The sequence below is a fragment of the Cucurbita pepo genome, chromosome 13 (assembly GCF_057944985.1).
Source record: "Cucurbita pepo subsp. pepo isolate OVF chromosome 13, ASM5794498v1, whole genome shotgun sequence".
NCBI classification, from domain to species: Eukaryota; Viridiplantae; Streptophyta; class Magnoliopsida; order Cucurbitales; family Cucurbitaceae; genus Cucurbita; species Cucurbita pepo.
In genome coordinates, this window is record NC_141810.1 from 12,946,766 (window position 1) to 12,961,721 (window position 14,956).

Consider the following 14,956-nt stretch of genomic DNA (forward strand, 5'->3'; position numbering starts at 1 on the left):
AATGATCAAGTTTGGTGAACTATAATGGGTTGTCTTATAACCCATCGATAAACACTCTCGAAGATCAGTTTCTAGACACTCTAGCTTTTGGGTCTGAGCTTTACTTTCGTAGGGTCTGAAATTTGGGCTTTAGCATTTATTGGCTTCCATTACTGTATTTGGGTCATTTTCAGATGTGCAGTGCTCTTGATTCTGCTACTAAGTTGGTTGAATCAACCACAAAATCAAGATTTTTGCAGGAGAAGATTGTGGAGGAGCTTGAACATGTTTTTGAAAAGGGACATTCTACAAGAGCAGCCGCCATGGTCCACCCTATCCAGTTGTAGCTCTCAAGTTGCTCAGAATGAAGGTCAGCTTAGGCTTTTTATGCATTACATTAAGGATGTTCTCATATTTCAAGCATGGTGGAACTGTTCTTATTTGAGCAATATTCATATTCACACCTTTGATTCATGCACTTGTTTTTCTTATGCATTAGGTGTAGTTGAAATAAATAGACTAAGACTCTACTTTCAACATTTAAGTTTATTTCATTTCGGTCCTCGAACTTTTATAATATATGTTTTGGTTCTTTAACTTTCAAAAAATAACTATTTTGATCGTTACATTTTGCTCTATAGATAATTTTAATCCATAGAATAGCAATAGAATGTATAGTTGAAATTGAAAAATTTTCATCGGTACCCGTGAACCAATGTAGTTGCACCATATGATAATTTTAATTATTGTTTTTTTTTTTTTATCATGTGAAATAAAAAGAAAAACATAAGCTTCCATTTCAAGCAATAAGGATGAATGAAAACTTAGGAAAAGCGACAAGACATGCATTTCTTTTTTCCTTTAATTTTCATTTTTTTGGAAATTATAAGGTAAATAAATTGTCGCATTCAAATTCTCACATGGCTTTCCCCATTTTAATTAATTAATTAATTCCACCTTTTCCAATTTTAATTTTCCACCCACCAGACCACTCACTCCCACGTGAAAAAAAGTGATTTTTTTCTTTATATAAATTAACGTAACTTAATAATAAATTTAACGTTAAAAATGTACTTTCTGTCCTTGATGCCTCTCCAATATTTTTAATTTTATATTTAAAAATACAGGACAGTATAATTTAATTTAATTTATTTTATTTTAGGGATTTTTCTGATAAATTATTTATAAATTTATTTATTTACCCTAATGAATATATTTCTATTTAAACAAATATTCGAAACTACAGGTATATATATATATATATAGTAAGTTGAATGTCAGATTTTTAAATATAATTAATTTATGAAATGAAAGTGAAAGATATCGGTGATACCAATAGGCATAGCTGTCAAGCTTCAACTAATCCTATATAAACTCGTAATCCAAGGCTGACGTATCTGATTAGGTAACCTAATTCATATCCACATTATAAATTTATTCCATTTTCTTTTTATTTTTTTTAAAAAATCAGAATTATGACGTAATTATTCTTAAAAATAGAAAATTAAATAAAATTGGATATCAAATATTAATGTTATAGTCATAATTTGTAGAAATAATATAACGAAAATGACCATATATTATTAAATAGGATAATCACAAACATATTATTTATTTATTTAATTATTGTGGATATTCTTGATTTGTGTGGAGATGGGCAGAGACGACAAGCTATTAATACCAAACGAATATTTTATAAGGAAACAAACACTGTCTGGAAGCCACGAACGACATTGCATGTCTCTTGAGCTTTGAATGTTATGGTTCTTTGCTTTCAATCTTTTCTTCATCAAAATTTATAATAAAAAGATTTGGTCAATTAAAGTTGCAGTGATAACAGAAGAAGCTGCTCCCTTTGCATCGAGAAAGACAATTAAATATTCAAACAAATAAAAAAATTATTTAAGAGTCACAGTCAAGATTATGAGTGTTTATATGACTCAAAAATTCGACCAATTTAAACTAACTAACATAAATCATTTTTTTTTTGTTGGTTTGCGGGTTAATAAATTTATTTTTTGACTCGAGTAACCCAAAAATAAAGTTTCTAATTGTTGGATGATAAAAGTCCCACATCGGTTAATTTAGAGAATGATCATGAGTTTATAAACAAGAATACTCTCTCCATTAGTGTGAGGTCTTTTGGGGAAACTCATAGCAAAGCCATGAAAGCTTATGCTCAAAGTGGACAATACTATTTCCATTGGTATGAGGCCGTACTTTGTTTAAAGGGAGGGAGGGTTTATTGTGTTCATCCAACACTAACACTAAAAAGGGAAATTATTAATAGAATTAGCATAAAAAGTAAATTGAAAAAACGGTGGGATTGAGACACAAATTTAAGGAACTTAGTGCGGTTGAGGTTTGTTAGGTCAATATTTAGAATTTAATTACACTCCAACGGATCAGAACGGAAAAAGAAAATAAAAGAAAAAGGATATTTGGAGATGAGATCTCACGTGGACAGTCATGTTACTGATGTCGGGACTGACGTGGCAATGGATATGGCCTATGGGTTCATGAATTGGTCGGGGAAGTTTCTTCATTCTTTAGCACTCTCCAAACCTAATATTTTTCTTTGATTGCGAGACATTATATTTTTCTACTACTACGCTATTTTGTGCTCGGATGTACGTAGGTGGAGTTTGATTAAGCTAAAAAATTTGTTTAGACCGATTTGAATCTTTAGTTGGTTGAGCTGGTGACCCGAACAACTCGAATTGTTCACAATCTAACTCTTTATTTTCTAATTGAGTTGAGTTAGATTGTTCGGTTGTTCTTTTTTAAAAAAATATTTTAAAAATTATACTTGTACACCGTCTACGTTACAATAATAACTAAAATTTCATAAATTCAAACATCAAATATTTGCATGTATTATTTACAAATGTTAATTTTTATTTTTGAAAGTAGGGTAGGTTTGAGTTGTAACCTTATTTTGTGGTTGGTCGATTTGACCTGAAAAAAAAAAAAGTCAACCGGAAAACTTAATCAATTTTTTTGTTTTTTTCAAAGTTCAAACCCTACCCAAACGGAAAAAGAAAAAATCCAACTCAACCATATAGTTTGGATTGCGTAATCTGAGTTGATGGAGTTATTGGGTTATATAAATACCCGAGTATGTGTTTTTCTTAGTTCATAGAAACGTTTTATGCTTTTATAGGATGACACGGAAAAAAAAAGTATTTTTAATAGGAATGGTTTGAAATTGATCACTTTTTCGAATATCATAAGCTCTTCTACTATTGAATCAAAGGTCTTCCACACTTTCAAATGTTGCAATACTAATTTAACGTTTCATGAATCTTTCAAAACGACCGTTACAACCGAAGTTCGTTATAATTTATGAGCGATGGTCCATTATTTCAACAGTGATTTGGTCCACTAAGATGATTATTGTTCAAAACAAGAAAAATAGTATCATGCATAAGTTTTAGATAAGTTTGATTGAAATATAAAAAGGGAAAATGGAAAGACTCGACTGATTGCTTACGTAGTAATGCCGTATAAAACTCTATAATCTTAAATGTCTTTTCGGCCAATCATAAGTCGCTTAGTCATCATAGCTTTCGTCTTCCCCTCTAATCACCCATAAACGATATCCATTTATGAAACAGGCACCCCTACAATTCGTCGAGCAAATCAGTCAACTTCAAACTAGATTTGTTGTGTAAAAAGTGTGTTACGACTCGTGGCGGCTTGCCTAGTGGAGGCAGCTCTTCTGTGCTGACTCAAAGTGAGGCAGAGATGACTAAGTTACATATGGAATATGACGATGATAACAACATGTCCTAGAAGGAGATAACATGTGAAGCCAACGACCCACTAAGAGTCATGTATCTACAACTAGATCCCCGAACCGCTGTAACCCAGACAAAAGAAAGACGAAACTTGCATCGACGATCGACGGATATACAAGGGTGTCTGTACATGTTGTTTAAGAAACTAAACAAAAAAGCTTCCCTCAACCTCTGATGGGCTTTCAGCTCACCAGGGTGGCTGTTTCCTCCCACAAAGCAGCTCAAAATCATTCAAAAACTTTACACTTTTTAAGCGCTCATATCACAAAACCTCCCTTTAATTCTATTTTGAACAGCTTTGACAGCAGCCACTCTAGCACCATTGGCAGCTCTGTTTGCTGCTACCACTGCCTTGTTCACCTCCTCCTCCACCGGCCCGATCTCGATCGCCTTCTCCGCCGTCTTCCTTGCAGCCTAATATGGCGTCAAGGTTAGTAGACTAAATCAGTATAAGAATTGGTGACAGAACAAACTCACTCTTACCTGAACTGCCCCAAGGACTAAGTCAGTAAGAGGAGGAAGAGGGCGCTTGAGACAGCCACCATCCCATTCCCCGCATCGACTCTCGACGTTTCGGAACGTATACATACCGAACCCTTGCTTCCGACCTTCATGCCACGACCCTTCATAACAATGCCCATTGCCAAAGTGATACACACCAAATCCATGGATTTTGTCCCCAAAATACTCCCCTGCATATCTATCTCCATTCCTGCATACAAACGCATACATATCTCATAAACATTGAATTGAACAGCCACCACAGATCATATGATACACAAGACAACACAAAGATTCACCTAAAATGGTAACAGCCAAGGCCATGCTTGGCGCCATACTTGAACTCCCCCACATAGCAGCTACCATCAGAGCAGGTTTGAATCCCAACCCCATGGCTCTGTCCCTTAAACCATTCCCCTGCATAAGAATCGCCTGTGTAGAACCTATAAACCCCAAATCCATGCCGCAAGCCCTGCCGGTACTGCCCCCTGTATCGGCTCCCTCTCGCCCAGCTCTCAATTCCATACCCATCGTATCGGCCGTCGATCCAATCGCCTTCATATCTTCCATTGGCGAAGTAATTATAAACCCCACTTCCATTGCACGTCCCTTTATGAAACTCGCCCTCGTAGAAATCCCCATTGCTGTAAAACTCGACCCCTTCTCTGATAATTTGCCGCTTCTTCTTGGCTTCCAAATTGGAATTCGGAGTACCAATAAACCACTTCACCGGCTTCGCATTGGTACTCGAAAACCCAAACCGCCGACCATTTTCGTCGCGTAACTGTTTCAAAATCGAAACCGTCCGATGGATTAAACCCTTGTTTCTGTTAGCGAAGAACAGTAAAATCGCAACGAAAACCAACGCCAGTAGAAGATTCTCTGACGTCGCTATCTCTTTCTGTTCCTTTCGCGCATAAACGAAGAAACAGAACCAAGAAATGGAGAAGAGACTGAAAGAAGCAAAACACGCCGACCAATTCCTCCCCAACGATCGGCTCCGGCGAAGCATCTTGTTTTTCCGATTCCGGTCTTCATTTTCAGATTCGATTTCATCCTCCTCGGTAACTGAAGACAAACTCTGAATCGATCGGACGGTGGGGGATGAGCGAAGGAGAGAAGATTGCGTTCTCGTAAGTTTCGCCGGAGTTTTCTGGCCGTCCATCGGAGAAACAAAAAACCCAAAAACAGTAGGAATCTCCCGAAAATTTCACTTCCCAGTGTTAAACGGATCTTTCCACCTTTTCCCGTTCGGTAAGCTCTGTATCTCGAAATTCTTCTAATAAGAAAGGCATATTCAGAGGCCGCCGGCAATAAACTCTCCGGCGATGGCTCACGATACGCAGAGAATTAGAAGAATGGCGCAAGTTAGCAAAAAACTCGGAGAAGGTTTATCGTAATTCGGAAGAGAGAAAAATAACGTGTTTCTAGAGAGAGAAGGATTGGGGGCGGGTTTAGATGGATTTTATTATAGGAACGAAAGGGAGGGAGTGAGATTTAATTACAACCGTCTGATGGGAATCTAACGGAGCGGAATTTTAAAAGAATATTGACCGTTGGATGGAGAGCTATTGTTGCCGGGAAGATATGGTCGTCGGATCAAGATTCGGTCTTCTTTTTCACTTTACTGTGACAGGTGTGGCACGTGCTACCACAGTCTTAGCAAAATAAAAACTCAGTTCAAAAGAGGAAATTATCCCATGCAGCAAATACCACTTTTGACCGTCCGCCCAAATTCATCACAATTTTTTACGTCCCCCAATCACCGTTCGTATCTAATCTGACTTGTGGGACCACATTTTGAATGGCTCTGATTGGCCGGTCGTGGGACCCGGAGACAGGGAAAATTAAGGTTTTTTTTTTTTTTTTTTCAAATTTCATGAACAAGTCTAAATGCCTGTGTCCGTGTTTGTAGGTCGTGGTAGAAATATTTTCTATTTAGTTTTGCTCTTTTTAGGAACATAATTATGAATTTTTTTTTTATTATATGAATGATTATAAGAACATAATTATGATTAGATTATAGGGACAATTTTTTTTAAATAATTAAAAAAATAACTAATAATCCAATCCAACTCGATTGGATTGGATATGATTATGAATTTTTTTGGGATTGTTTCGATTACCAACTAAATAAACTAAATTTCAAGTTGTTCTAAAGATTTTTTCGTCCTCTCTAAATTTTTAATTTTACAAGTTTCATAAATTATTTAAAAAACAATTATTTTATAAATGCATTAACGAACAATTAATTAAGGGGAATGTAGATTTAAAATAATTTTCAAGGCATTAATTAACATTATTTAGATGGTGGTGTTTTTTTTTTAAAAAATTAAAAATACTCTTATACAATCCAACCGGCGGGAAGCAAGAACCGCCGCCATGAACGGAGGCGTGTCTACTCGGAATCGGAGGAAGAAGATGAAGAAGATAAAGAAGAAGAAGCCCAAATGGAAACCGAAAGCAAACGCTTGGATTTCCATCCCAAAACGAGCTTATTGCTGCCCAATTCCTCAACTCTGTACCCATCATTGAACAAATCCACCAACAGCCTCGCTTGGCAGTGATTCGCAAAGCTAATCGCCGCCGCCTTCAATCCCATCTTCTCCAATCTCTCTCCCCACGAACAATTCTCCTCCGCAGCCGTCGCCGCCCTCTGCGGCTGTCCGATTCGCTTCAGAGTAGCCGAGATTCTCGGGCCGAGGAATACTTTTTCCACCAATCCTCTTGCTCTGTTTTTCATCGGAATTCCTGCTTCGAGTGAGTCATAAATCGCCGAGTAACGCTCTAATGAATCGAGGAATTGGACCTTGTAATCGCCGTCGATGGTGGGTCCATGTTCGATTTCCTCTTCGACTAAAGTAACCAGTCTTGGATTTAAGGTCTTGGCGCCGGCGAGAAAAGAGTCGATGGATTCCGGCGAAGTGTTACTGAAATGAGGGAGATGAAGCACACAATTCACCACCAGTGCTTCACCTCTCACTAATTTCAATCCGGACGGACGAAAACTCTCGTCGGAGTCCAATTTACATTGATGAAATGAAAAGGGTTGACCAATTGAAGCTGCAAACGCCACCAATCGCCGCCCTGTCTCCTGAACAGTCCCAATCCATCTCCGGCTGCTGGGTCCTCTGGAAATGGCGGTGATTCTCAGATGAGGGGCCGGCGGGCTATCCTTCCTCGACACAAGAGCCTGCATCAACGACGCCCATTGAATCCCTTCCATTATATTGTAATCCACGATGTGGACTCTTCTATCATCCGCCACTGCCTCCAAAATCGCCTGATTTGCTGTGAAATGCCCGAATTTCACATAAGGGGACATCTCTTGAAGCAATTGAAACGCCGCCAGAACGTCCGTCGGACTATGATCATCACGGTGGAGATGGTGGGGTTTATTCGAACCGCCGCCGGACACGGCCGCGTAATCGAGCAAATCCTGGAAGGATTGGGCATAATACGCGGTGAGGCGTTCGAGGTTAGTCCCGTGGGATGTTGAAACCAATTCATTGAGTCGAATCAATATCACCTGAGCCAAATCACGGCTCTTGTGGTCGCCGAACATGGCGTCGGCAACCGCCATGAGGAGGTGATAAAGCCTTAAGCTTTTAAACTCCTCCTCCTCCTCCTCCCGATCCTCCGCTGGATTGGACGGAGAGTTGCAGTTAGTACCGCCGTCGACCTCAACTACCTGCGGCGAATATGGCAGAGCGTCAATGGACATGATCGAGTCAAAGAGGTCGTGAAAGTCATCATCGGAGTTGTTAGTGGAGGTGCTGTAATCGGAGACGGCGACGCCGTTAAAAGCGTTGTCGACGGCCATTGCCATGGGTTAGTGAACTAAAAAAACACTAATTAGGGGAAGGAAAACGTCAATGATTAGGGAGAATTAAGCAAAATAATGATGATTAATTAATTATTTAAAACATTAATTAACATTGTTTAGGCGGCGTTGTTCTTGTTTGTTTTTGTTTATGTCCTTACCTTTGATTAAAGACATTGATAGGGAAATGTATGATTAAATTGGGGTCCCATAAAAATTTAAAATAATAATAATTAAAAAAAACTTACTAATTTCGACCATTTTATTTAAATGATATCCACCACGTAATTAAGTTAATTCTTTTTTTTTTCTAAAAAAAAATCAAAATTTGATTAAATTTGTCCTACAATTTTATTTTTAAGGTTATTATAAAAATTAAAAATATTTAACTTTCGTTTTAATTTATATTTTAGTTAGTAATATAATATATATTATATTTAATTAAATTTTATTATATTGATTTAGTTAATTTATTAGCCCATACTGCAATCGCATTGGTGGTCCTGTAAAATGCAAAGCCCAAACTAGAAGGCCCATTAAGAAATGGGCCCAGAACGTACGATATGAGTCAAAGTGGGCCACAGTCATCCCAGTCCAGATTAGGCCCATTTGGTATATGGGCTTACTCAATTCTTAGGTCCTTAATTTGCCACCATTTTAAACAAATAAAAATAAAATAATAATTTATACCTAAAATATGTGTTAATTAATTTTGGAGAGATTTATTTAAAAAAAAGACTAAAAAAATTCTAAAAAAATGAATTATTTGGGTTTTGAATTAAAAAATATTTATGATGATTGTGAAGTGAACTTTGAAACAAAAATGAGAGAGAATAAGGAATAGGGTAGATTCAATGTAATAGGGGACACAACAAATAAGCAAGAGTGGGATCCATTAGATTTTTTTTCTAAACAATAAAATTATAAAAAAATTATAAAAATTCTCGTGAAAGAGAACGTACGAAGAGGATTGTAACATGAACGAAGCATAGAGGTCGACCTCTTTCAAATATACAATGTGGGTTTAGACAATGCAATGTATTTGGACTATTTGGACTCTCGTGTTGATCCAAATGAATCATCTTTTCTATAAAAGTAAATCTTTGTCTACTAGACACGTAACAACTGAAACCTACTGCTAGTTGATATTGTCTGTTTTGACTCGTTACGGTTTGCTGTCAGTCTCATGGTTTTAAAACAAGTCTACTAAGGAGAGATTTTTCATACCATTATAAAGAATGATTCATTGTCCTCTACAACCGATATGAGATCTCACAAAATAAGAGGATAGTAAATTACAATAACGAAAATAAAACATTTATTTAATTTATCGGGGTTCAATAGAAGCTCCATAAACGAATATCATTTTCTTCATCAACAATGGGTGGATCAAATAGAGTCCCATCCATCATATGCTCAATGTACTTCGGGGTGACTATGTCATCAAAGTTAAACCACAACGGCTCCATTGTCATAATCGAATCGTTATTCGACGTTGATGGAACGGAGGAGGAGGAAGAAGACCGTGGCGATAACGGGACATCGATCGATCCAACCTTGTTCTCAACATATCCGTCAAAGGAGGCAGCATTGGCAGCGGCTTCCGCGGCGACTCTTTTGATGGACTTTGGAGACATGAGAGTGGCGGCGGAGTCTTTGAGGCACAAGAGGGCGGCGTTGTAGGCTCTGGCGGCGGCCTCCGCCGTGGGATATGAACCTAACCATATTCTAGCCTTTTGATTTGGGGGTCTAATTTCAGAAACCCATGAGCCCCAGCTTCTCATTCTCACTCCCTTGTATTTACTTTTACTTGCTGAAGCTGTTGGCTGATGATGATCCTTACCTAATTCCTTCTTCACCATGTTGGTCGGATAAACAAAATGGCTCCTTTCTGTGCTCTCTACAACCAAATCTTATTTATAGAGACCTACACTTTTGGGTTTATATAATTATTACAAACTTAATATATATATATATATATATATATATATATATATATATATATATATATATATGTATATATATATATATTTGGCGAAAGTAAAACTATTGATGAACCATAATGGATAATTGATTTTATAAGCCTAACTTAATCCACCATGAATGCTTGTAGTTTTGATACCAAATGACATTGAACCACTCCCCTACTTCAATGACATTAGATAGCTAGGCTATGGAGGCTGGTTTCACGTTGGTGACCAAATCTAAATGGACCAACACGTTGGATCCAGGTTCTAACATGTTTTTTAGGAAAAATTTCAAGAGGTCATCTAACAAAGAATTGCTCCAAATAGAGCACAGTTAATTTGATTGAGCCACCAAAAAAAGAATAGTGAACTTTGTTAGTGTAATAATAACGTTCAATTCTTTTGAATCTTTTCTAGTAGCTCTATCCTCAAGATCGCTTTTATTTGGACGTGGTCTTGATTCATTCATGTACTCCTCAATTACTTGGGTGTCACATATGTGGCTTATGGAGAGCCAAAGACATATATATATATATATTTTCTTTGAAGTCAAAAGATTTGAATCTCCATATTTTTTACATAATTCAACGATAATTGATATATTTATTTGTTTGTGCATCAAGTTCACGAACACCTATTATCGACGGATTATGATGTTTTTTGTTAATAGATCAAATCCACATGCCCTTTTGTTTTATGAAATTTGATTCATGAAAGTAGATTGAATCAATCCCATCATGAATTTGGGCTCCAAGCTAAAACAATGTGACTTGTCTCTAGATGTTGGTAGAAACATACAAAAGCTTGTCTTTTTGTTTGTTACTTTTTTTTTTACCCTAAAATTCATCTATAATTAACTTTTTATATTGATAGAGTGGACATTTTAGTAGTGATAATAAAAACTTTAAACGTAAGTGTAACACTCCACATTTAAGATTAAGATCAGAACTTAGAATTATAATATGAATTCTTGACATAAAACGTTACAAATGATATCAAAATGAGAGTCCTATTGGTAAAATGTGGTTTCGGAGACGAACTACGATAAAAGTTGATGAACGTGTGACACATGAGTAAAAAAGAGATCCATGAATAAACTGAGACCACATCTACAGTCGAATAGTCGAATAATATGAATGGTGAGCGGTGAGGTTTGCTAGAGTACAAAGGGTTGATGGTCGGCTAGATATCTGTTATGGAGAGCCCATGAGGCTGGTTTGATGCTCTAAGTTGTAGCTAGTGCTGATAACTGTACTCGATTTGGGCCTAGCACAACATATGTGTGGCTGCCATTTTCATATGCTTTTCTTCCTATCTTCTTCTCACAATTAAAATATTTTTTAAACGAAATTAGGGAAGAGCTCCTCCTCCTCCACGAGACGGAGGAACGAGGAAGAAGAGAGAAGAAGATGATAGAAAGAAACGTCGAACAGAGAAGAAGAAAAAGTAGCAATGACGACGACCGATGGTGGTGATATCCATGAATTAAGAGAGAATGTTAGGATATGGAGCCTGATGCCTAGATCTCGTAGAGATATATTTGGAAGATATTTTGTAAACATAATATATATGATAGATATTTGGTAAAAATTAGACCGATACATATTTGCTAGATTATATCTCCCACGTTAAAATATTTGAAAGCTATATGTAGTAAATTCATATATATAAGCTCTCAAAATGTAGTTTTTTTTTTATTGTCTGTATTGTATCTTGTTGTACATACCTGAAGTCATCAGTAAAACCTTTAGCCAATATTTATCATTGTATTTTCTTTCTCCTGTTCCTTGGGTTCATCTTGATCGAGTGTGTGCGTTGTTAAGCGATCCTAACAACTAGTATCAGAGTGAGGCAAAATTCACCATGATTTATGAAGATGGAAATTTCAAAGATTGGAACTGAAAATTTGGATGGATTCGATTTCAGTTTCTAGATTATCTGTACCAAAAACATCTTCACAAATCCTTGTTGGGGGTGAAGCCGGATGCTATGACCACACAGCAGTAGAAGCTCAAGGATCGTCAGGCTTTAGGGTTGATCCGGTTGACACTATTTAGAAACGTGGTGTTCAATATTATCAAGGAGAAGACAACGTCAGATTTGTTGAAGGCGCTGTCGAATATATACGAGAAACCGTCGGCTATGAACAAGGTGTATTTGATGTTGGATCGGTATGGCAACCCTAGAGGGGGGGTGAATAGGGTTTTAACGATAAAAGTGTTTAAACGTGATTAATTTTTCTAATGATGAAACTTTTTACAAATAAGTAAAAGATGATAATTACTATAACAAAGTAATTCAAGTCAAAACAATAATCAAGTAGAACATGCAATAAATCACAATAATAATTTTGAAATTAAATAGAAAAGAGTCAGAAAAAATGACACCGTAGTTTTATAGTGGTTCGGTCAAACTCGACCTACTCCACTCCCCAAGCGCCTCTTGGGAATTTGAATAAAGAACTTTCTCGACTCTTTCCACGGATCTGAGTCAAACCGCTACACCGCTCTTTTTACGAGTTCAAGAGCAAACTCAATCCTTTCCACGGCGCAGGATCAAACCGATACAAGTATTTGAGTTTGATAATAACACACCACAACTCTCTCAAAGAGTAGATTTACAATTTGGGATACTCACAACTATTTCCTCACAATACAAAAATAATCCCTCTCAAGAATAAGATGAAAAGAAATAAACTTGTAAGCTTGGAGAGAGCAACAAACAATGAAGACTTTGAACAAATGAGGATTGGAGAATGTATGTAAGTTGTGTATTTTAAAATGTGGGAAAGATGAGTTTATATAGAGGAGAAAAGTGGCAAAATGTAGGATTGAATATTGACCATTGGATTGTGTTAGGAATAATGGAAGGTGGAGATTAAAAGTAAATAAATAAGAAAATTTTCTAAATTCATTTATTTCAAAATTTTAATATAATAGTAATATAATATAATAATAATAAAAAGTTATGTGAGTAACGGTCAAATGAAATTCAAAATTTATTATAAATATAATAATATAATAATAATAAAAACTATGTGAGTAACTACCAAAATTTTAAAATATAATAATATAATAATATAATATAGTAATAATAAAAATCGATGTGAGTAACGGTTAGATTCAAATTTATATATTGTAAAAATAACTTTATTTAAAAAGATAGTAATAAGAAAAACTCCACCATTTGTTACTCTTCCAAAATCATAAATGTCATACTTTGATATATTTTGATTTGTCCATCATTTTGATTTTGCTGCCACATCATCACGTCGGGTATGTTGTCTCGACTGTAATTTCTTCGTTTTAGCTCTGATTTGAGTAATTGAAAAGTCGTTGAAATTGTTATTCCCGACCTTATAATGTGGACAGTTCAAAATACTGAAAATAATTAATAATTAAAAAGTAGGTTTGTTATCATCAAAAACATCAATTAATTGATTGAAATTAATTAAAGTGAGATCAAGGCCAAAAAGCCAACAATCTCCCCCTTTTTGATGATGACAAACCATTTCAAGAAAAATTCATAAAAACCAAGGTAATACACCATCCATGTAATAATACTAATACATGCTAATATATTATCATAAATTTTACTCAAGCATATTCTCCCCCTATATTAATGCCTCAACCTCAAGAAATTATGAAACATCAAACAAGTAAATGATTCATAAATAATAAAACAACAAACTTAGAGCATATTTTTCTTAATTTTCTCCCCCTTTGTAATCATCAAAAACAACAATTGAAAGAGAATACATTTAAGAATGACGTAATGGCTCCCCCTAAAAACATGCATTAAAAAATTATAAAATTCAAGATATATCACAACGAATAATACCAAGCTCAAGCCTATTTTTGCAAAAATTTTCTTCATTTAATGGCTTGGTAAAAATATCGGCTAGTTGATTATTAGAGTTTACAAAATCAAGAATAATATGTCCATTTTGCACATGCTCTCTAATAAAATGATGTCTAATGTCAATATGTTTAGTTCTAGAATGATGAATAGGATTTTTAGTTAAATTAATAGCACTTGTATTATCACAAAATATAGGCACACTATAAAATTTTAATCCAAAATCACAAAGAGTTTGTTTCATCCAAAGAATTTGAGCACAACAACTAGCAACCGCAATATATTCCGCTTCGGTAGTAGATAAGGCAACCGAATTTTGCTTTTTACTAAACCAAGAAACTAAGGAACTACCAAGAAATTGACAAGTTCCACTAGTACTTTTACGATCAAGTAAGCTTCCGGCAAAATCCGCATCAGAATATCCTACCAATTTAAATTCAACATTTCTAGGATACCACAATCCTAAATCAATAGTTCCAAGCAAATATTTAAATATTCTCCTAACCGCATGTAAATGAGATTCCTTAGGAGAAGATTGAAATCTAGCACAAAGACACACACTAAACATAATATCGGGTCTACTAGCGGTCAAGTAAAGTAAAGATCCAATCATACCTCGATAAGTTTTAATATCCACACTTTTACCTTTTTCATCCTTGTCAAGCTTAGTGGATGTGCTCATGGGAGTTCTTGCAATCTTACCTCCATTGAACTTGAATCTTTTGAGCAAATCTTTAGTGTATTTCTCTTGATTGATGAAGATACCATCCTTGAGTTGTTTGATTTGAAGTCCAAGAAAGAAACTAAGTTCTCCCATCATACTCATCTCAAACTCATTATGCATACATTTAGCAAATTCTTCACATAAAGAAGGATTAGTAGAACCAAATATGATATCATCCACATATATTTGCACTAATAGCATATCATTTTCTTTAATCTTAATAAAGAGTGTAGTGTCGAGTTTGCCCATTTTAAAATCATTCCCGATAAGAAAATTACTAAGTCTATCATACCAAGCTCTTGGA

The 14,956-nt window shown here is 35.6% G+C and overlaps 2 protein-coding genes and 1 pseudogene across 2 annotated transcripts; all 3 read right to left on the reverse strand.

The window, feature by feature from the left end:
- Positions 1–3,619: 3,619 nt before the first annotated feature.
- On the reverse strand, positions 3,620–5,734 carry LOC111808241 (uncharacterized). The gene is made up of 3 exons (XM_023694107.2): positions 4,580–5,734; positions 4,263–4,491; positions 3,620–4,193 (listed from the first exon to the last, which is right to left on the reverse strand). The coding sequence occupies exons 1-3, from the start codon at positions 5,443–5,445 to the stop codon at positions 4,029–4,031; spliced, it is 1,260 nt and encodes a 419-aa protein (XP_023549875.1). The 5' UTR covers positions 5,446–5,734; the 3' UTR covers positions 3,620–4,028.
- Positions 5,735–6,548: 814 nt separating this feature from the next.
- LOC111809066 (GRAS family transcription factor) lies at positions 6,549–8,329 on the reverse strand. The gene has a single exon (XM_023695399.2). The coding sequence runs from the start codon at positions 8,107–8,109 to the stop codon at positions 6,679–6,681; it is 1,431 nt and encodes a 476-aa protein (XP_023551167.1). The 5' UTR covers positions 8,110–8,329; the 3' UTR covers positions 6,549–6,678.
- Positions 8,330–9,288: 959 nt separating this feature from the next.
- On the reverse strand, positions 9,289–10,019 carry LOC111808738 (ethylene-responsive transcription factor ERF014 pseudogene; annotated as a pseudogene).
- Positions 10,020–14,956: the final 4,937 nt, after the last annotated feature.

Bases quoted from the DNA above. Each gene is read 5' to 3' on its own strand.
- LOC111808241 (XM_023694107.2), bottom strand. From the start codon at position 5,445: ATGGACGGCCAGAAAACTCCGGCGAAACTTACGAGAACGCAATCTTCT. The intron at 4,492-4,579 runs GTGAATCTTTGT...GTTTGTATGCAG, and splicing joins CTTGGCTGTTACCATTTTAG to GAATGGAGATAGATATGCAG. The intron at 4,194-4,262 runs GTAAGAGTGAGT...ACGCCATATTAG, and splicing joins TAGTCCTTGGGGCAGTTCAG to GCTGCAAGGAAGACGGCGGA.
- LOC111809066 (XM_023695399.2), bottom strand. From the start codon at position 8,109: ATGGCAATGGCCGTCGACAACGCTTTTAACGGCGTCGCCGTCTCCGAT.